Source organism: Petaurus breviceps, unplaced genomic scaffold, assembly GCF_028583685.1.
Source record: "Petaurus breviceps papuanus isolate PSGF00001 unplaced genomic scaffold, PetGlider_PUasm1.0 90994, whole genome shotgun sequence".
NCBI lineage: Eukaryota > Metazoa > Chordata > Mammalia > Diprotodontia > Petauridae > Petaurus > Petaurus breviceps.
The window spans coordinates 7,424,130-7,447,412 of record NW_027187393.1 but is presented as its reverse complement, the minus strand read 5'-3'; the positions used below and the strand labels follow the sequence as shown (position 1 = coordinate 7,447,412).

Sequence of the window (23,283 nt, the reverse complement as noted above, 5' to 3'; positions counted from 1 at the left end):
TTGAAAGTGATCCTTACCAAATGAAGGATGAGTGCTTTAACTGGCCATCACTACTCTGCAACCCAAATCCTTTACCAAGTCTAGGGAGTATGGTCCAGTTATGCTCAGACCAAGGACCTGTGCTATGTGTCCTACATAATTTTCATCTCTGCCTCTAAGTGGCAGACTGATATCTCTCAAGAGTACCTATCTAACAACAAAAATAAATAAATGAAACCTCCTGAACCCCCAGTCTCTGAAACTTCAGGTAACAAGATACTTTCTCTGAATGCCCCTACATTAGCAAGAAGAACACAGAAAAAAACAAAGGGAAAGGAAGCATCTTCATTCCAAATAACAACTAATCTGGAGACAAAATTCATTCAGAAGATCCAGGCTAAGAATCCTAAATAACATACGGCCATAAGTGTACAAATCCTCAAGCATCACAGAACCTGAATCACAGAGAAATCAGACTCTGACAAGGCAGATGCTACTGTCCTCTTAGCCAAAAAGGCTAGAGCACAGTTAGCCCTTGTCGAGGAAGGATCAGAACATTCTACCATACGTAGCATGGGAGGTGGAAAAAGAGGCTATTTCCTATAACAAATGTACAGGCAAAACAATTACATTACGATAAATAAAGTCTTTTAGAGGTGATTTAAAAAAAAGATTTTCTGAATCTATTACACATTTTACTATTCACTATTACTTTTTTTTAACCATTATAAACAACAAAGATGTTAAGAATAATGAAAACAGAGAACAAAATATACCCTTTTGGACCAACTAATGTACTAGATGGAAAGTTCAAGATAACAATATAAGATAAATATCACTTAAATGCCTATAATGAACCAAAACTATGCATAGAGAACATAGATAAACATCCACATGAAGTGATCCAAAAAGAAAACTGCCCCTTAGCATGGTGCTTCGCACAGTCAGTGCATAATACATGTGCTTTCTTTGCATTTTTTTGTCTATCTGTCTGTCTATCTATCTATCTATCTATCTATCTATCTATCTTTCATCCATCTATTTCCAATCCACGTGGCTGGCCCTAGGTCCAGAGCACAAGTACCAGGGAATCCTACTCTTCCAGGGATGGTTGGAAACCTTTATCATCTTTAAATACAAAATGGCTCCTATAAGAAAAGCTGCAGTTAAAGAACCCAAAGCTTTGAAACTAACTTTCACATCTCAGACTGCTCATGCACACCTCAATGGAATTTAACCCAACATTCAAATGACTCATCTACAGATGCACATCTACGCAAAGACTTAGGTAAATGAGAGAAGCAATGCCAAAACACTGGATGAGATTTTGGGTGAGGGTTCCTTATACAGGATCAAAAAAAGGCTTTCTGTTTTCTTTTGCTTTTTAACTCAAGCCAGGAGGGCTAGAGGATTTCAGGTACCCTACAGGACAGGCAGTAAAAAAAAAAAAAGGCATCATTCAAACAGATCTAGGGTATGAACCTATTAGGAAATACAGAAAAACCTGCCAGAGTGTGTTCAGGGCTTACCTTAGAGTAATATTCATTACATTCACCACATGAAGGGATTCATTATGAATTTAGCAAACCAATTTCTACTTAAAAGGAAGAGTATATTTTAAGGCCCATCTCAAAATTATTTGCTTTATAAATCCCAAATAAGAAGAACCTGAATTAATGAGGTTTCACTGTAACTCAGGGTTCCCTTTAGTGCCTCTGGATCATATCATTAAACAGAAAGGAACAATTAGTTGAAACACCAGAATTTTTAAATTGTCTTCTTTTCACTAGATTAGCTGCTTCCTTTTATAATGTAAAACACTTAGAGAAGAATTTACTCAACTTGTAAGGCAAATATAAGCATTTAATTATCAAAGTGCACCAAGAGGTGAATCACCCACTACTGAGAGTACACTGACTCACCACTAAAGAAGTGAGTAGTTTCACTGGATGATTAACAAACACGTTTAAAAAACTGGACTGTCTCTAAATATTTCAATAATTAATATTAACAATAATAATTATAATTCTAGAAAAAACAAGCCAATACCCATATTTTAAATCCTCTTTTCTCCCCAAAAGCTTCATTAGGTAATGGATGTAAAATTCACTTAAAGGGAAAAAATATCCCAATGGGCCATAGCAAGACATAGTTTTGAGGAGGAATTAATCCTGTTAGAATGAGATAACAAAGAAAATAACAGATATGATCTCAGGGCACTAAAGGAACCTAAAAAGTAATGTTCTTCAGTTCTCCTCAAGCCACTTGCACAAGTTGAGTGAATAATGGTTCTACACAAAGAGAAAGGAAAGAAGGAAAAGATCAAAGAAATGCAGAAGTTGACAGCTAAGTTTGTGTTTGCATCCTAAGGAATCTGAGTTAAAATTATAAATCAACTCTCTTACCAATTATTTTATCCCAAAAATGATTAATTTCCTTATTATGAAACCTCTGTCAGAATGAAAGGAAAAACATTTTTGCCACCATCATAACAAAGCCAATGTCTTTACTTTTTTAATCAAATAAAACATTAGAATTATTCAAACTACATGCAAAGTACAAAACTGTGTTTCTCACCTGATCTTTGGAAAAAGCTTTGACATGAATATGTTTGACAGTCTGAATTACTCCATCATAAAATTTCACAGTATAAGTACCTAAAATTCAAAAATACATCATAAATTTAACAATTGAAATTCAATTACAGAAACAACTTTTCAATGTTCAAAAACACAGAACTACCATCATACATAATTTGTAAGAATTAAAAATTACTTAGAAAATATATTTAACCCTTATTTATGTTCAAAAAATACTAATTGAATGTAAAAAATAGATCTTAACAAAAGTGTGTCCATATATCAAGTACATATTTGTTTCTCATGTGATTCAGTAAAATCAAATAATTCACCTGAGCTTTTATTTTTTTAATGTAAAATACTTAATAAGTAAGGGAGTAGTGCTTCTTTGCTAATGTAGGGAGATCATAGGTTTAGAATACTGCCTATAGGGGCAGCCAGGTAGCACAGCGAGTAGGAGCACCGGCTCCAGTGTCGGAACGACCTGGAGATCGAATCCCGGGCTCAGACACTTAGCACCCACCCAGAAACACCTGGCCGTGTAACCTTGAGCAAGTTACTTAACCCCAATTGCTTTAAAAAAAAAAAAGAATACTGCCTATAACATCAGATTTTTTTGTATATTAAGTAGTTTTGCTAAATGTTTTTTCTTTTTAATTTATTATCATAAGGGTCAGTTCTCTGGGAAGTAGGAGACAACGGGCAATGTAGGTAATATAAAAATAGAAAAATATCTTTAAAAATTTATTTTAAAGGAGAAAAAGGGGCAAATATCCACTTGTTTATTCTTAATGAATTGTGAAGATATACAATTGGAGACAAACCCTTTTGAAAGGTCTATGGGTAGCCCTGAGTAAACATAATTCTTAAAAATCATGAAAGAATCTCATTTATTTACCCAGATATCTACAAAAAAGAAAGCCTTGTTCATAATCATACAGCTGCATTACTAGATGAATATATGAATTATGTTCCATGATAAAATAATATTTATAACTAAAGAGTCAAAACTCCTAGTCAACTGCTCTTCACTTACTTCCATAGTTCTAGTCCATTAGAAAAAGTACTAGTATATTTCAGATTCAAGTGGAGAGTATATACTCACCTAAAAGCAAAATTATAAATTATTTCACTACAATATCGCCAAATACAACGAAGTTTACTGCATGAGCCCAATGATTTTCTACATTTTCCATCCTATAACCCACAGCATGGCCTACATCCTGCCTCCACATGAAAATATATGCCCACAATTAGCTTTACAGTTTGGCCCCACTGCAGGTTGAGCCCGGGAAGTCTCTTTAAGAAATGAAGCAAATACTTAACAGAACTACCTACCTGCCCTTCCACTGTAAGGAGGTTTCATAACTGGCCTCCATGCTTTCCCATTTGCTCCCCCCTCCCCTCCCTTTCAATCTACCCAGAACACAGGAGCTATGTCAATCTTTATAGGTCTACTCAATACCTTCAGCTTTGTAACTCCTACCCTGAGGGCTGAGCAGTCCTGATTGGTGAGTGAATGAGCGTTAACTCCAATGGTCCTCCTCTAATTTCAAACTAGCCCCAGACCAGCCACATCCATACCACCCATCTCTCCTCCACCTCTTGCTCTGGGAAGCAAATCAGTATCTGCAAAGGGTACATTAGTGAACTCCTCTATTATGGGCTTTACTCATGATGCTTGTGACTTTACAGACTAAAATCTCCTTCCCTGGCTTTCACTGCCCTACACATGCGGTCTCCCCAAAGAGAATATAAGCTTCTTTAGAGCAGGGATCATTATTTCTGTATTTGTACCTCCAGCAATGGGCAAAGTCCTTGGCTCACAGTGAGTGCTTTTATAAGTGCTTTTTATACATTCAGTGCCTACCCTTTACTTACAGGCTAAGTCCAAATGCCTCAATCTAGTACTCAAGGATTTCCATTATTCCCCTCTATTCCACACAAAAACATTCAATTCTAGCTAGATTCATCTCTAAAATTGGTCTTGTGCATTGTTACTGCTACATAAGAATCACAGAATATCAGAATTAGAATGAACCTATGACATCTAGTTGAATACGCTCCTTTATCAAAAGGAAAACCAAAAGGAATGACTCATTCAAGATCACACCAGTGCTCTGTCCAACCATCCTACCTGGAAGTGAAGATCAACCTACTCTATGCTGATCCAAATTTGCCAATCACATAGAACAGATTGATTCTTACTTACCATTGATTAAGTTTTCCAATCAGAAAATTCCTGACACTAAGAGAAAGTTAGGATTAGGTAATTTTTACCTGAAAAATGTTTATCTAGCAACTTGTAGAATAAAATAGAATGTGAAAATGTATCAGAAGATGACATCACACTGGCACCTGACTAGGATGACACCTGGGAATGAAGATGGAGGCCCCAGTCCTACATTCTGCATGTAGGACAAAATGTAAAAATGCAACCCCTTGGAATATATCTCTAAAATTATAATGCCTGTAATCAACAACATTGGGTTCCCTTTGCCAAAATTAATTTTAGAAACGTTTTTAAAAAGGAGCATTCTCCAAAGAGATATAAGAAGACATCTCCTCCCTAGTCTTTGAAGAAATGGGAGGCATGAAGTACAGAACCACTATATACAACATCATAAGACTTTTTTCATACATTCACAAGGTTTGCTGAATTTTCCCCTCCCTGTTTTCTGTTCTTTATTATAAGGAACAACTAGCTAGAAGGGAAAGGCATATATATAGTGGGAAATGTGGGTAATGTTTTTAAAAATAAATCAAATTAAAATTTTCTTTTTAAAAATGAACCTTTTCTCATCTTAAGTAGGATACACTTAATGCTTCTGTGTCTTCATCAATTCACATCCATTTTTCAATATAAGTTCACAGAGTTTGGAAGCTGCCCAGATAAAGACCAGGCCAAGGCAGTTACCTAGAAAATAGAGTTGTAAAAGACCTTATACACAAATGGCAAATGACCTTCAGGAAGAAGAAATTTCTAGAGAAATCTACACTAATGACAAGCTGTTGGTTGTTGTTTGTCCTTCATTCTCAAAGAGGACCGTGACATCAGGAAAGTGATGTCATGACTTGCAAGTGAATTGGATTTAAATAAGGCAAGGCTGTGCAGATTCATATGTCTCACTCTCTCCTCCAGAGTCATATGGGTCCAGTGGTCAGATATGGATCAGGATGACTGGAGATGGCCTCAGATGCAGTAGTAGACAAATAAGAGTGGAAGGAAGGTACAGGAATACTTTCCTATTTCAGTCTCTTAGACCTGGTTCTCCTAACAGGGACCTAAAAATAGAAAATTTTCCTATGGAAAATTTCAAGGGCACTTAGTCTGATGATATTCTAGTTGCACTAACACACAAACCAGAATAATTCAATACTATAACTGAAGAAATTGCTTAACTGTAAAATAGTTTAACCTAAATGCCACTTGTATTCCAATGGTAAGGGCCCAGAAGCTCAGAAAGACAGGCACTATTCACCTGTGAGTCAGCTGAGAAAGGAAGCACTCCTCCCACAACAGCTTAGCTTCAGCTATCCTTTCCTCATGGACTAGCAGGAAGGAAGCCAGTGAGAGTCCAACAGACATTCACAAATCCAGTCAAAGAACACTGACTGAGAGCTGGGAGGGACATTAGAGGCATCTGCTCCAGCTCCATCATTTGACAAGTGATAGAACCAAAGTCCAAATAGGGGAGTGACTTGTCCAAGACCACACAGATAGAATTTTAACCTATATCCTCTGATTCTAATGCCTATTCTGTCATTAATAACAATGCCTCTATAAATAACAATAAGGATAACAATACCTATATTACTTACCTTAGATGGTCATTACAAGGATCAAATGAAATAATCTACAAATGTAAAGCACTTTGGAAGCTTTTATACACTACATAAATATTAGTTATCATTCCTAGAAGAATTTCATGAAATGGGTTACCCCTATTTTACACATAATGAAACTGAGTCTTAGAAAGGCTATATGACAGGGGAAGCTAGGTAGCACAGTGAATAGAACACCAGCCCTGGAGTCAGGAGGACCTGAGTTCAAATCTGGTCTTAGACACTTGACACTTACAAGCCTGGGCAATTTCCATACTTCTCTATGTCACTATATGCCCAGGAGCTCCTGTCTGAGGAGCCAAGGATGCCACCATAGAAGCTTGGGGGTCAGGGGACAGCATGGGGAACTGAATCTAGGCTCTGAATTTTAGGTTGTTCCCTGAGTAAGTCACATAGCCTTTTTTTTTTGGCGGGGGAGGGGGGGGTGAGGAGGTGAGGCAATTGGGTTTAAGTGACTTGCCCAAGGTCACACAGCTAGTAAGTGCCTGGGATCAAATTTGAACTCAGGTCTTCCTGACTCTAAGCCCAGAACTCTATCCTCTGAGCCACTCAGTTGCCTGTGCTCTCAATAATAGGGGACTTCAACATACATAATGATACTGCCAAACACCCTAACTTTATGGTTCATCAACTTACTCATTTCACATGACCTACTTACTCCTCCATTCCCTAGCTACGTATAAAGATGGTTGAGATGGCTAGGTGGCGTAGTGAATAGAGCACCGGCCCTGGAGTCAGGAGGACCTGACTTCAAATCCAGCCTCAGACACAACACTTACTAGCCATGTGACCTTGGGCAAGTCACTTAACCCCAATTGCCCTGCTTTCTCCTTCCAAAAAGAAAAAAAAAAAGATGGTCATACCCTTAATCTCACTATTACTCACAAATGTACTGTTTTCATGTTTATGAACTCTGAAATTCCCTTACCTAATCAAAATTTGTTCATTCCATCTCTCCCTCTGCCTTGCAACCCCAAGCCCTATTCTTCAATTTAACATGACCTTCAATCTCTCAAGCCCTCAGTTTTTTCCCAAACCATCACCCCTGAAGTGGCTACACTTCCCATCTTAAACCCCTGATAAATGAAATCAACTGTCTTCTTTTCTCAAACCTCAAGATTCCTTATGCTACTGCTGATATTGCCCTGCTAAGCCTCAGCTTTGGATTATTCCCACTGAAAGAAGATAAAGAAAATCACAAAACCACGCTGACTAAATCTACTACAAATTTATGTTACATAATCTCAACTGGGCCCTCACTACAGCATGGGAATCTTTTTATACCTCCCTAATTAACTCACTATTCCACTCACCACACCAGTTTTTCCAAATCTATTCACTCCTCCTCAAATCTCCCATGGCTCCCCTGTTCCCTTGCTTCATATTTCACTGAAAAAAATGAGGGCATTCACTGGCCCTCTTCATCCTCATGGCTTCTGCAACTAGTCCTCCTTCATTCACGCCTGTATCACATGAAAAGGAGGCCCTTTTCCTTGCCAAGGCTAACTTTTCTACATACACAAGTAATCCCATTCCATCTGGTTTCTCCAGCAGACTGCCCTTTCTATCATCCCCACTCTCATTTATCTTCAATTTCTCCTTGTCTGCTGCCCACAAGTCCCCATCTAAGGGAACAAGTCCCCATCTAAGGGAATTTAAAGGAAGCTTTCAAAATTAAAATGCCACTTGTTTCAAGTGGTCTAAGGTAAAGAGGAATTTATTTGTACATGTTCTTGTAGATAAATAATACATATGCAGCTAAATTTTTTTTTGCTTTTTGGAGGGCAATTGAGGTTAAGCAACCTGCCCAAGGTCACACGGCTAGTTTTTGTGTGTGTGTGTGTGTGTGTTAAGTGTCTGAGGCCAGATCCGAACTCAGGTCCTCCTGACTCCAGGGCCAGCGCTCTACTCACTGTTCCACCTAGTCACCCCAGCAGCTAAATTTTTATAATTCTTGAGGTTTCTAATGTTAGAACCTGACCACAATCCTGATCACTCTTCCTTAGAAAAGTCACCCACTGACAGATGCTTTGCATTATTTATATATTTCTGTCATCTAATCCATGTTAGAAAGCTCCACATATCTCAGAACTAAACCCATTCAAGAGTACCACAAAGGGTCAAAGGGAGAAAAAGGGACAAAGGGAGTTGGGGGGGAGGGGGGCGGGAACACACACAGAGAAATCAGACCTAATGTAAACACACATGAAAACTTTGTAGCTTAATACTGCTAATATTAATTTCCCTTCAATTTTCATAGAAGGGTTTTTAAAAATCCTTCTCATAATAAATAATAATATTTATACAGAGTTATAAGGTTTGCAAAGTACTTTATAAGTATTAACTCATTTTATCCTTGTAACAACTTTGGGGGGTAGGTGCTATTACCATTTTAAAGATAGTAAAATTGAGGCAGAAAGAGGTTAAGTGACTTGCTCAAGGTCACAAAGCTTGTAATGTGTCTGAAGCCAAACATAAACTCAGGTCTTCCTGACTCCAGGTCAAGCACTCTTATTACTACATCCCCTAGCTGCCTCTTAATCAAAAAAACTATAAACTCTAGCCTAAATAATAAAAACTGTCTTTTACTTTTAATGCCCCTACAAAAGGTAATTAAGTCACATGTTACTTAAGTCATTCATAGAAGATCAATCCTTTCATTATATAGAAGGCAACAGGAACCCAGCAGGAAAATTAATTGTCCAAGATCACAGAGTAAATTTACACTTGAATAATGCAGTTTCTACTTAAGTATACTGAATTTAATAAGATATTTTATTTACCCACTGGGGGGGCAACCTACTAAATCCCAAGCACCATCACTTAGCCATTAAAAATTTTATCATGGGGCTGACTAGGTGGCACAGTAAATAGAGCACTGACCCTGGAGTCAGGAGGACCTGAGTTCAAATCTGGCCTCAGACACTTAATTTACTTAAGTATACTGAATTTAATAAGATATTTTATTTACCCACTGGGGGCACAACCTACTAAATCCCAAGCACCATCACTTAGCCATTAAAAATTTTATCATGGGGGTGACTAGGTGGCACAGTAAATAGAGCACTGACCCTGGAGTCAGGAGGACCTGAGTTCAAATCTGGCCTCAGACACTTAATTTAAAAAAAAAAAACACCACAACACAACTAGCTGTGTGACCTTGGGCAAGTTACTTAACCCCAATTGTCCTACCTTCCTCCTCCAAAAAGCCAAAAAAAAAAAAATGTTATCATGGCTAAAAGCCTTTTGGCTCTACAGAAATCTGTTTTGCAATTTGGATTTGTTTGGGTTTGTTTTTCAAGGAAATGGCAGTGTCTAGGTCTGAACAGAAAGTAAGGAAAATTCTCACCATCTATGTAGGCAGCTAGGTGCCCCAGTGGATAAAGTGCCAGGCCTGGAGTCAGGAAGACTCATCTTTCTGAGTTCAAATCTGGCCTCAGACACTACTAGCTGTGTGACCATGGGTAAGTCACTTAACTTTGTTGGCCTCAGTTTCCTCATCTGTAAAATGAGCTGAAAAAGAACACAGTAAACTACTCCAGTATCTTTACCAAGAAAACCCTAAATAGGGTCACAAAAAGTCTGACACAACTGAAACAATTGAACAGCAATATGTTATATACTATAAGTAGTAGTAGTAGTGCACCAATAGTTTACCCCCTCTGCTTTTTAAAAATTAAGAAATGAGGACTAAAATTTCAAACACTGATAAAAAATTAATTTATCCTTCATTATCCCTCCACACTTCCTTGAGTACATGCAATCTGAGTAACAGATCTTAGGATAAGGACAAAATTTCAAAGCAGATTACCACCAACACATAAAAAATACTCCTAGCATTCCAGAAGGTTGAGGTTCTCAGAATTCATTGTCAATTCAAACTTTTCTGCACACATACAGAGCCAGGGTTTGAAACACTTTTAGTGATCAATTCCCAAGATGCTAATGGATAAACCCAATTATAATGCACCCAGGAATTCAAGAAGGGGGATAGGCAGAAGGGACAATTACAAACTATCTAAGGACAAGTACACAACATGGAAACAAATGTCCTGTCATTAGACTGGCTACATAAGCAATTTTCATCAATACTCATGGAACTATAACAATACCTCACATTTATGTAACATTTTAAATTTTGCAAAGTACTTTATATACATGCAATCCTCAAAACAATCCTGTGAGACAGGTGCTACTTTTATCTCCATTTTACTGACAAAGAAACTGAGGCTCTGACAGACTAAGTAACTACACAGGTAACAAGTATCCAAGAAAAAGATTCCACCTTAAGTCTTCCTGACTCTGCATGCCAGTACTCTCTCCATGAGAGCTGCCCATCCATCACAAAATGACAAAACTGGAAGTGACCTTGGAAACTGTCTAGCCAAGGGTTCTCACACTTTTTGTGTTATGGATCCCTTTGGCAATCTTGTAAAGTATATGGAACTCTTATCAGAACAGTATCTTAAATAAAATACATAGGATTACAAAGGAAACCAATTATATTGACATGAATTAATTTCCCTCCTCCAAGTTTGGGCTCCCTAAAATCTATCCAAGGACCCCCTTGAGGTACATGGATGCCAGGTTAAGAACTTCTAATTAAGTCCAACCCTTCATTTTACAGAGGAAGAAATTAGGGTGACTAGAAACCAGAGGGACTAGGCTCAGAGTCACAGTCAGTTAGTTTAATAGCAAAAAAGAGTCCATGTTTCAACTAGAAAATCAAATCCTATAAATAAGGTCTCTTATTCACTGCAGCCCAAATAACTACGTATTTTCCAAATGCACACTCTATCCTACCTTTCAAACGGGATGCCTTCGCTTTTCCTTCTAAGTGAGTTATCCTCGTCCTGTATTGCCTCTTGCTATCAGATAAGAAAAGGAGCTAGCTCTAGTTTCACAATTATTCACCAATTTAAAAGAGAAGAGCCCCACCTCAATACTGTGTGAGTTAATCTTTTGTCCACTGGCAAGGCTGTAGTAATAGTTCCAACTACTCCATTTCCAAATGTATAATCAATCGAAATAATTACTAAGTGGAAAAACTGCTTAGTAAGAAACCAGACCTATCAAGCTACTACAAGCGTCCCCAGTTTATCTCTTGTGCCACAGATGATGATCTGTAGCAGCAGATAAGCAGCTATTTAAGATTTCCCAAGAGTCTTCTGACTGGCACAGTGCCCAGCAGTGGGGCTACACACAACAGGCACCTATTAATATTTATTGAATTGGGAATGGGAGAGTGCTGAACTGTGCAGGTGGCACAACAACTGGTGACCATACTTCCTTCCTGTAACCTGTGAAGAGGGGGCTGGCAGTAGAAGCAAAGAGGTCAGGGATCAACCATATAAGGTTTCTTGATCAAAGGGCCTTAGAGAGCATCTGTCTAGTTATCCAAAATACACTACCCATCTATATTAACAAGACTACTGGGGATTTTTAAAAATAATCACAGATCACATTTCTACCACATCCTATGTGGGAGAGAGACAATAAAGGCAGTTCACATTTATATAACGGTTTTCTCAAAACAACCCTATGAGGAGTTGTATGAGTGTTATCTAGTTTTAAAGGTGAGAAAACTGAAGCACTGGATCTATTACTCAAACCCAGATTGCCTCAATTTTAAAGTAGCTACAAGACCAGAAATGAAACACCTGTCTTCTCATCCCTGGACCAGTGATATTCCTACCTCTCCATGAAATTAACCCATTACTGCCAAGGAAGAAAGGAATTTAAACTCAATTACATAGCTATACACACATAGCTACAGTAGAACAGACATTTATTTCCATATTTCAATAAAATTAGTCAAGTCTATAAAGTTTTTGTGCATTTTTCAAGATAAGGTAGCTAGAGAAGCCTTAGATTTTTCCAAGTGTGACTTATCCTTTCAGTGGATGATCCTGTCAAAGTTTAGCTTTGCAATGGCCCTCCATTCAGCCAAGCAGGCTCCTCAGTCTCATCCAGACAACTACTGAGATGTATAACCCAAGAAGTACCAATTTCCTTTAATACTTGTCTAAGTTTCCTATACAAACTCAGGAAGGCAAGTAATTCATTCCAAGAACAAACCTGAGAGACACTGAGATTCTCTGCATCACTGCCTTCTCCCTCCAGATACTACTGTCAGAACTCACGACTTCTGATGATTATTTAAATAGTGATTTTCTTTTAAAGACCATTTTTTCTCCCATTTTCATGGTTAGTGTCAAGTAATATCCATGTGACAAATGAAACTAAGTCACAATGGTACAATGTCTAAATCAGTAACAGAGAAAAATACAACCCCCAGATAGTCACTGACCTACTTAAAAGTTTAACATGTTATTAATTGAACCACAGCTGTTAAATCGCAACTTACCCAAATTAACAGAATTATTTTCAATAGGACACCTAAATAGTTATCTAAGTCAAAACCAAAAACTATCAATAACATCTCCAGATGTGTTTCCTCAAATTACATTTCTGCTTATTTCCCAGCTACTATTCTGTTTTGAGGTAGTATCATATATTGTTATAGGTTCAAATGAATTATTAACAATGAGAATTATCACTACCATAAAATATTTTCTAACCCACCCCTTCCATGTGGTTAGGGGCAGTAGCCCTCAAACTTTTTAATCTCAAGATTCCTTTTGACTTCAGGGATCCCTTAGAGGTCCCAAAACCACACTTTGAGAATCACTGTGTTAAAGCTAGAGTTGACCTCAGAAATCATCTAATTCGAACTCCTGATTTTACAAAAGGGGAAACAGAGAATCAGAGTGACTTGATCCAAATTCAGTTAGTTAATACAACAGCAAACTAAAATCCAAATTTCATCTGTAAAAACATTCTGTTAAGTGGGAAACTGTTCTGAGATACATAATTAAAAGTAAAGGGAAAAGATACTTAATAATGGGGACTAAAGAAAATATAATATGTCTAACTTAGATAACCATGTCTTTCTAAAATGGAATGAAGGCAGGATTTAGATTAACGTGATCCATACAGAAAGTTATAAAAACAAGTCTGGATTTATTTTTAGATAAAATTGGAAAGCAAAGGTGGCTCCAAAGCATCTGCCCATCAAAACCTGAAGAAGCAACAGGACATAGTGCAAGGAGTGTTGGACTTGGAATCAGGAGACATGATTAGCTGTGACCCTAGGTAAGTCAATTCACCACCACATGCCTCACTTTTCTCATATGTAAAATGCGGGAATTATCCTAAATGCCCTGTAAGGTTCCTTCCAGCTCTAAATCTATGATCCTAAGGATTACTTCAAACAAAGGTAATCATGGCTCTCCTTGCTTCACATGCTTCAGAAATCCAAAGATAGAGTCAGGTAATTCAATAGTTACTGCTACTAAAAGCTGTTTGGTGCAGTTCCATTCTCCTGAAGAAGGAAGACCTGGCCCCAGCAGCAAATCATAGAACACTGATTATTCAAGCTGGCAGGGACCACGTTTTACAAGAAGACTTTCCTGATTCCCCCCAGATCCTCATATCTTCCCTCCCAAAATATTATTTATGAACACGTTATCAATCCCAACAATGTAAAATCCTTAAGGGCCTGGGACCTTTTCATTTTGGTCCTAACACACAGCATGTGCTTAATAAACATCTGTTGACTGACTGAAGGAATACTAGAGATTATCCAATTTAATTTCCTCATTTTGCAGAAAGAGACAGCAAAACAGGAAAACTTAAAAAAAAAAAATCATTTGTACAAGTGAGTTTATGGGACATCAAGGTCTAGAATCCAGGTTTCCTGACTCCTAGATACAAACTGTTTTCAATGCCCTATAATTATATTCATATATAGGGAGATGTATGAATTTCCCATTTAAACAGCAATATTCCAACTATCTCATTCACCTCTTATGCTTAAATGTAATCTGGGATAATAGGCTTTAGATTACTCATACTTTCTTCTTTTACCCACCTGTATTTTGTTTGGGTTTTTTTGGAGGGGAGGAGAAGGCAAGGCAATTGGGGTTAAGTGACTTGCCCAAGGTCACACAGCTAGTTAAGTTTCAAGTATCTGAGGGCAGATTTGAACACAGGTCCTCCTGACTCCAGGGCCAATGCTCTATTCACTGCACCACATAGCTACCCCTACCCACTTGTACTTTGGAAATAGGAAAAGTTTGGAAATGAGATAACTTGGAGGTAAATGTTTGCTGAGAATCCACAATCCATTTTTTTTTCTAACTCCCTTATATCTCAAATAAAAAGTGAAATTTAAACCCAGGTATACTAGAAAAACAAACAATAATGCCTTACCATCCTTGTTAACAGCAGTGACTTTGGCTGGGTAAAACCGACAATCAGACCAGCAAGCAAGTACCTGCTCATTTATATGAAATCCCTACAAAAATAAGAGATTGTTACCAACACAGTTGATTAATGTATAGCATTTCAACAATATTGTTTAAGTGCTTTTTTTTTTTGGAGGGCAATTGGGGTTAAGTAACTTGCCCAAGGTTACACAGCTAGTTTTTTTGTGTGGCTGTTAAGTGTCTGAGGCCGGAACCGAACCCAGGCCCTCCTGACTCCAGGCTGGTGCTTTACTCACTGCGTCACCTAGCCGCCCCAAACTATATATCTTTTATTTTTTTTTTTTTGCCTTTTTAGAGAGCAATTGGGGTTAAGTAACTTGCCCAAGTTTACACAACTAGTTTTTTTGGGTGAGTGTTAAGTGTCTGAGGTTCGAATCAAATTCGGGTCCTCTGACTCTGGGGCCGATGCTTTACTCACTACGCCACCTAGCCGCCCCTTGTTTAAGCGCTTTTAAATAATTACTTTACACTTTGTAAAATATGTCTAAAAGCTTCAGGACAACCAATCCATTTCAGCTTGAAAAAAATAGCATTAACAGAAGAATTCCCACTTACAATAGACCTTTCCTCCAAAGGAATCATTTTGCAATCAGAGGTTCTAGGTTCAGACTCCAGCTCAGAACTCTGATTCTAGTTGTGTGACTCTAACTCTAGTCATGTAACCTCTAGAGTACCCAGTATCCTCAACTGTGAAATGATGAGACTTAGGTCCCTTTCAATGTAAAAACTATATATGCTTTTATCAATTCTTAAAACCTCCTTATAAGTTAGAGAAAGGTCAGAAATTCCAACTGCATTATTAAGTGACAATATAGAAGAAGAGGGTGTGAATTCTTTGCCCACAGTCAGGAAGCAGAGCTAGAAACAGAACCCAAAGCTGACTCCCCAAAATATCACTACTACATGAACAATTTCCTGCTTCAAAGTTTATCATCACTATTATTATTACTGCCAATAACAGGAATAATTCCTAGGACTTTTACAATACTATTATTAATTACTGCAATAATAGTTCCAAAAACTGTTCTCACTTTCTTTCCGTACAGCTCCATGTACTGGGCTAGCATTTAGAAATACAAAAATAATAAATGTAAATCTGCTCAAGGTCTGGTAATGTTCCTAAATAAGGTTCTAGAAAAAGTAACTTTTACATAATAAGTACTCAAATGATTAATGAATGAATAAATGATTGTAAAACTGGTCTTCAGCAAAAGAACATGGGTCCAAAAACCTAAAAACTTGGTCTTTTGTCCTTACTCTGCTATTAACTATGTTATCTTTAGGCAAGTTAAAACTATTCTGTGCCTCAGTTTCTTCACCTATAATATGGAGATAACACCTGCTTCCCAGAAATGTGATCTCAGTCAGATGAAATAATAAATCCTTTGAAAATTCAAAGCATTATGAAAATGTTAGGGATTTAATAATACATAGTAGAGATAAAAATAAATGTCTTTCACCTTATGGTCATTTCACTTCTCACTGAAAAATAAAAAAAAAACAATAAAGAGATGAAAATCAATCACCTATGATACCAATTAGAACTCATGACAGGAGTTCAGGAAGCTGACTGAAGCTTTTGGCTAAAACAGGTTTTGAAAATTGGCTACAGAAGTAAAACACTTAAGCTGTGCCTGCCTCCCTACTAATACAGACAACCAAGAGTTTGTTTAAAAACTTTTTTTAGGGGTGGCTAGGTGGTGCAGTGAATAGAGCACAGGCCCTGGATTCAGAGGACCTGAGTTCAAATCCAGCCTCAGACACTGAACTCAAAAACTAGCCGTGTGACCTTGGGCAAGTCACTTAACCCAATTGCCCTCCCTTACCCCTCCAAAAAAGCAAAAAAAAAAAAAAAAACCACCTTTTTTTAGAAGCTATGTTCCACATGGTGAAGCTCAAATGGCCATCTGATAAACTTTATCAACCACAACATTGAACTGGGGAAAAATGTGGCCAAAAGTCTTAGGATCAAAAAAGAGGAACAGAGGAGATATTGAGTCTTTAACGAGTTATTGGGACTAGTCCAAGAGTCAACACATACCAACTTGCTAGCAATCAGCATGTTCCAGGAATGAAAGCTCACAAAATGCATAATTTTCTACTCACAGAAGATCCTTCTTCCTCATGTAATCCTTCTTTCCTTAATTGTATTTTCTCTAATGGACGTAAATAAGGACTGTCCCAGCAGAACCATTCATCATACCGATGGTTCCAACGTTTGAAATGGATGAGTACTTTCCCCTCTTCATAGTCAATTTCCTGTATATGAGCTGGATACCTAAGTCAAAAGAAAAAAAAGCTTTATTTTTAAAAATTAAACTTACATAATGTTATTTAATGTTAGAATATTTAAAATATATACTATTGAATTGATCCAGTCATTCTGGAGAGCAATTTGGAACTATCCAAAGGGCTATAAAACTGTGCATACTCTCTGCCCCAACAATATCACTCTTCTAGGTCTATACCCCCAAAGAATTCAAAGAAAAAGGAAAAGGACCTATATATACAAAAATATTTATAGCAGCTCTTTTTATAGTGGCAAAGAATTGGAAATTGAGGGGATGCTCATCAACTGGGAAATGACTGAACAAGTTGTGGCAGAGGATTGATGGAATACTAACAAGCTATAAGAGACGATAAGCACGATGCTTTCAGAGAAAACTGGGAGGACTTACGTGAACAAATTGCAAAGAAATGAGCAGAACCAGAAAAACCACTGTACACAGTAATAGATACCATATGATATGTGAGGATTTTCAAAATTGTCCAAGCTGCAAGAAAAACCACTGAGGCACAGCTCTGAGCCAATGGCACTTTATTAAAGGGTCCATGACCCTTTCTAATTAAGAATACCTCAGATTTTCCTCATGATCTGAGATACCCCCTTCCTCCAGAGCCTTGTTTTTATAGTGTTTGATACCCAGACAATACAGATAGAGCAGGTCAAAAACACAGATTCTGATTGGTGGACAGACCTTGACCATGACTCTCCACGAGAGTCTAGACAAAATATAGAATCCCATTGTTTGACAGTCTAATGGGCAGACCTTAACAGACCTACCTTGACCTTCCAGGAGGTCCTATCAAAGTCAGTGAGCAGCCTGATAGGTTGAGCTGATGAACAGATGTCAAAACATCTACCTGAGTCAATGGGCTGGTAGAAGAACAGGCCGAAAGCCGGTAACCAGAGTTACTCATTGGCTACGTGCTCATTGTCATCTCCGTATGTTAGGCAACAGAAAGATGACAAGGGACGAAGCGGCAACAAAAATAGCTGGGGGACTTTTCATGTACTTGAATCTCTTCTGTGATTGGTCACCATAACAAAGAACAACAAGGGGAGAGGTCCTCTAGTTAGCTTCCTATACAATTAAGCAGGTAAACTTACAATATGCAGGTCACAGCTCTGAGGCCTAACATCAGAACTTACCGTATAATCACTTACCCCTATGTAATCACGTCAAACTGATTCATACTGACCTGAATAAAATAGGGGTCCAATTAATCATCTATCATAGATGATCAACTGTAAATGACTTAGCTATTCTCAGCACTAAAATGATCCAAGACAATTCCAAAGGACGTATGATGAAAAATGCTATCCACCTTCAGAGGAAGAACTGATGGAGTCTGCATACAGATTGAAGCATACTTTGACTTACTTTTTTTTCAGCAATTGGGGTTAAGTAACTTGCTCAAGGTTACACGGCCAGTTATTTCTGGATGTGGCGCTAAGTATCAGAGCCCAGATTCGATCCCAGATCATCTCGACTCTGGGGCCGGTCCTCTTATTTGCTGTGCTACCTGGCCGCCCCCATACTTTTACTTTCTTTATTATTTGTGTTTGGGTTTTTTTTTTTTGGTCTGTTTTCTTTCACAACATGGCTAATATGGAAATGTTTCTAATGACTGAACTGCATGATCTACATCAAATTGCTTGCCTTCTCAAGGAGGGAAGAAAAAGAATTTGGAACTCAAAATTTAAAAAAACAAATGTTAAAAATGTCTATTTACATGTAATTGAGAAAAATAAATGTAAAAATATATGAGTGTGTGTATGTATATATGTATGTATACTTTTATAAATAAAACAAAGATTTCTCCATGAAGGTTAAAAATTCACTTAAAATAAGATTTATCAGTTCCTTATAAACTTAAATATCATGTTTTTATTTTAATACAAATTGTTCCCAGTTAACTTCTTTCCTCTTTAATTTGGATATACTACTTTGAGTTGTACGAAAAACTTTCATATATTTCTTTAGCTTTTTAAAATTTTTTATTTAGTATTTTATTTTTCCCCAGTTACAGGTAAAAACAATTTTTAACATTCATTTTTAAAACTGTGAGTTCCAAATTCTCTCCCTCCCTTCCCATCCCACCCTCATTGAGAAGGCAAGCAATTCAATATAGGTTACAGACAAAAAAAATCTCAAAAAAAGTTTTAAAAAGAGTATGCTTCAATCTGTATTCAGACATCATGAATTCTTAGTCTCGGGATGGATAGCATTTTTCATCATAAGTCCTTCAGAGTTGTTTTGGATCACTGTATTGCTGAGACTAGCTAAGTTATTCACAGCTTATCATCACACAATATTACTGATACTTTATACATAGTACAATTTGCATCAGCTCATACAAGTCTCTCCAGGCTTTTCAGAGAACATTCTGCTCATAATTTTTCATAGCATAATATAATAGTATTCCATCAAAATCACATACCACGAACTTGTTCAGTCATTCCCCAATTAGTGGGCATCCACTCAATTTCCAGTTCTTTGCCATGAAAAAAGAGCTGCTATAAATATTTTTATACATATATTTTCCTTTTTGTTTTTTTTTTTCTCCCTTTTGGGATACAGACCTAGTAGTAGTATTGCTAGATCTAAGGATTTTATACATGGTTTTACAGCCCTTTGGGCATAGTTCCAAATTGCTCTACAGTGTGGGTGAATCAGTTCACAACTCCACCAACAGTGCATTAATGTCCCATTTTCCCCACATCCCTTCCATGATTTGTTATTTTCCTTTTCTATCCTAATACCTATTAGTCAATCTAATAGGTGGTATGTACCACAAAATTGTTGTAATTTGCATTTCTCCAAGCAACAGTGAGTTAGAACATTTTTTCATATGGCTATCGATAGCTTTGGTTACTTCATCTGAAAACTGTTCATACCGTTTGATCACTTATCAATTGGGGAATGGCTCTTACTTTTATAAATTTGACTCAGTTCTCTCTATGTTTCAGAAATGAGGCCTTTATCAGTGAATCTTGTTTCAAAAAAATGTTTTTCACAAAAACTTTCATATTTTTATATAATCAAATTAATTTTCTCTCATAATTTCCTCTAAGTCAAAGCTTAAGAATTTATCTTATCTCTATCTGTTCAAGATTTAAAACAATTTCTTATCCTCTATTTTTAAACATTTTTTTTTTAAAGCAATTAGGGTTAAGTAACTTGCTCAAGGTTACACAGCCAGTTATTTCTAGGTGTGGTGGTAAGTATCTGAGCCCGGATTCAATCCCAGGTCATCCCAACTCTGGGACCAGTGCTCTTACTCACTGAACCACCTGGCCACCCCTAAACAATTGGGGCCAAACTTGCTCAAGGTTACATGGCCAGGTGTTTCTGGGTGTGTGCTAAGTGTCTGAGCCCAGATTCAATCCCAGGTCATCCCCACTCTGGGGCTAGTGCTCTTACTGTGCTACCTGGCCATCACTGTTTTTAAAGATTTTGACCACTGATCCATTTAGAATTTGATACATGTTAAAAGATTTCAGTATTTCCCCAATTTTTGCCAACCAATGCAATTTTCCCAATAATTTTTGCTGAATACACAAATATATGCTAGTAAGAGCCATTTTCCAACTAAGTGGTCAAGGAACATAGAGACAATGCTTGAAAGAAATATAAATTATCAACAATCACAAGAAAATATATTTAAATGTATAACAGAGAAATGCAAATGTTTTAAAAAGTGAGATTCTATTTACCATTCAAACTGGTAAAGACAGTAATCAAAAGGTAACAGAACTCAATGTAACTTTGGTAAAGCAGTGAATTAGTCTATAGACTTTTTGGAAAGGAATCTGGCATTACACAAAAGTATCACAAAAATACAGATACCATTTGACCCAATGGCCCAACTACTAGAACAATACCCCAAGAATACTACTGGCAGGGGGAAAAAAGATTTTATTCAAAAATTATGGAAATAAACTAGGATCCTATCATCTGGGGAATGCTTAAACAAATTAACATATGGATAAATTTGTGCATGGGCCCCCTGAGGTCCATGAATATTTTTAAAATTTTTGATAACTATATTTCAATATAATTGGTTTCCTTTATAATACTAAGTATATTTTCCTGTATGCATTTAAAAATTTTCTGAGAAGAGCTCCATAGGTTTCACCATATTCCCAGTGATCCGTAACACAAAAAAGGTTAAGAACCTCCAATGTAACATAATTACTGCTGGGGCGGCTAGGTGGCACAGTGAATAGAGCACTGGCCCTGGAGTCAGGAGGACCTGGGTTCAGATCCAGCCTCAGACACTTAACACAAAAACTAGGCATGTGACCTTGGGCAAGTCACTTAACCCCAATTGCCCTCCAAAAAGCAAAAAAAAAAAAAATAGAACTATTGCTTCATAATAAACAATGAACATGAACAATTTCAAAAATAAAAACAAACACAAAGTAATACTGAGCAAAGAAAGTAGATGCAAAAGAACATAAACACTGACTTTTACCGTGAAGATAACAACAGCAACATATGTGTTAATATACACATATATCAGCTGTCTTCAAGGTAACAACAGTCAATGTGTATATACATGTATTGTGCATATATATGTATATACACTTATATACATACATATACAGTTCAGGAAAATAAGGACAATGTTCTATAAACATGTTAAAGTAGGTATGTACTTTTTTTGTGTTGGTCTTAATGATCTGTAAATGATAAGTTACAGAAATGCCCAATCATTTCCTATCTATCTCTTATGGATTTTTGGTTGGTTGGTTAGTTTTTGCTTTCAAGACTGATTCTCTTATTTTCTTGTTCGTGTAAAGAGTAAGTCAAATAATTTATGTAAAATTTACTTATATTTAGAGGGGTATGCATTGCTCTTAAGTCTAATAATTACACACACACACACAATTTTAGGTTACAAAGTGTCTCATTTGATTTTTAACAACAAATCTGTGAGGTCAGTAGCAAAAGCAGTTTATCTTTAATAGATGAAGAAAGTGAAGCTCAGAGAAGGAAAGGAACTACCCAAAGTCACAAGCTCGTATCAGAGCTGAAAGTCAAACCCAGGTCCTCCCCAAGTCTGCTTTTTCTGAAGTATTCTATTGCCTCATAAATTCGATACTTAAAAAAAAAACATTCAATACTAGACTAGGAGCTGGAGAGGTGGGAAAGAGCATTAAAAAAAACAGGGTTTCTTCACTGGACAAATATTTATTAACACAAGGCAGTGAACTCTAACTAGGGAGAAAACACCTACATATAATAAAATGATAGCATTTGTGTAAGTTAAAGAGAATGTAGTAGTAACTGGAACTCAGTGGAACCCTAACCCATCCCTTTGTGTAACTGGCTGCCTGTGCTCACCTAGCCCCAGGTACCACTTCAGTATCCTGAATGGTAAACTTCACAAACCTGACATGGCCCAAACCCCTGCCTTACTTTATTTTCTAAATAACGAAGCCAAAGCTTTAAAGAAACAAAGCAGTTTCAACTTCTTTGTGATTTAAATTTTTCTAAGATATACTGGAAACATGTTGAGCTCCAAATAAATACATGGCCTAAATATAAAAGGTCATACCATAAACAAATTAGGAGAGCAAGTGAGAAAATACAAGGAATAGAGGGACTCACAGAAGATAAAATAGCCAATTTTGATAGAGCTAAAATGGTATGCAAAAACAAAATTGATAGTTAAAATTAGAAGAAAAGCAATTAACTGGAGAAAAAGTTTTGTGAAATTCTAATATAGGACCTGATTTGATTATGTAAAAATGACCATCATTCGCCAGTAGGTAAATTAATCAAAGAATATGAACAGGCAGTTCTCAAAGGAAGAAATCCAAATTATCAACAGTGATTTTTAAAAATGCTCCAACTCATGAATAGAAATGTGCAAATTAAAACTGATTTGACAATCTCTCATGTATCTATCAGATTAGTGGAGGTGACCAAAAAAAAGGAAAAGGATTATTGTTGAAAGGGCTTCAGGAAAGCAGTCAGGTATTATATGAATGTAATGGAGTATTTTTGCACTATAAGAAATTATAGCTTTAGAAAAACCTGGGAAGACTTGTATGAAATGATTAGGAGTGAAGGGATAGGGGCAGCTAGGTGGCACAGTGAATAGAGCACTGGTCCTGGAGTCATGAGGTCTTGAGTTCAAATCCAGCCTCAGACACTTAACACAAAAACTAGCCATGTGACCTTGGGCAAGTCACTTAACCCCAACTGCCCTCCAAAAAAAAAGGGCAAAAAAAAGTGACAGGAGAACCAGAAAAT

At 37.0% G+C, this 23,283-nt stretch overlaps 1 protein-coding gene across 2 annotated transcripts in view; it reads right to left on the bottom strand.

Moving 5' to 3' along the window:
- PHF20 (PHD finger protein 20) overlaps nt 1-23,283 on the bottom strand; it is a 112,319-nt gene that overhangs the window by 67,653 nt on the left and 21,383 nt on the right. Inside the window, exons 1-4 of one of the 2 annotated variants that reach the window (XM_069077504.1) lie at nt 16,841-16,862; nt 14,679-14,763; nt 5,352-5,475; nt 2,557-2,636 (exon numbers count right to left, since the gene is read on the bottom strand). In XM_069077504.1, coding sequence (XP_068933605.1) covers nt 2,557-2,636; nt 5,352-5,361 — 90 coding nt within the window. In that variant the 5' untranslated portion in view covers nt 5,362-5,475; nt 14,679-14,763; nt 16,841-16,862. Of the gene's footprint in view, nt 1-2,556; nt 2,637-5,351; nt 5,476-14,678; nt 14,764-16,840; nt 17,013-23,283 lie in introns of those variants that run through there. The other variant, XM_069077503.1, reaches the window with a different exon arrangement.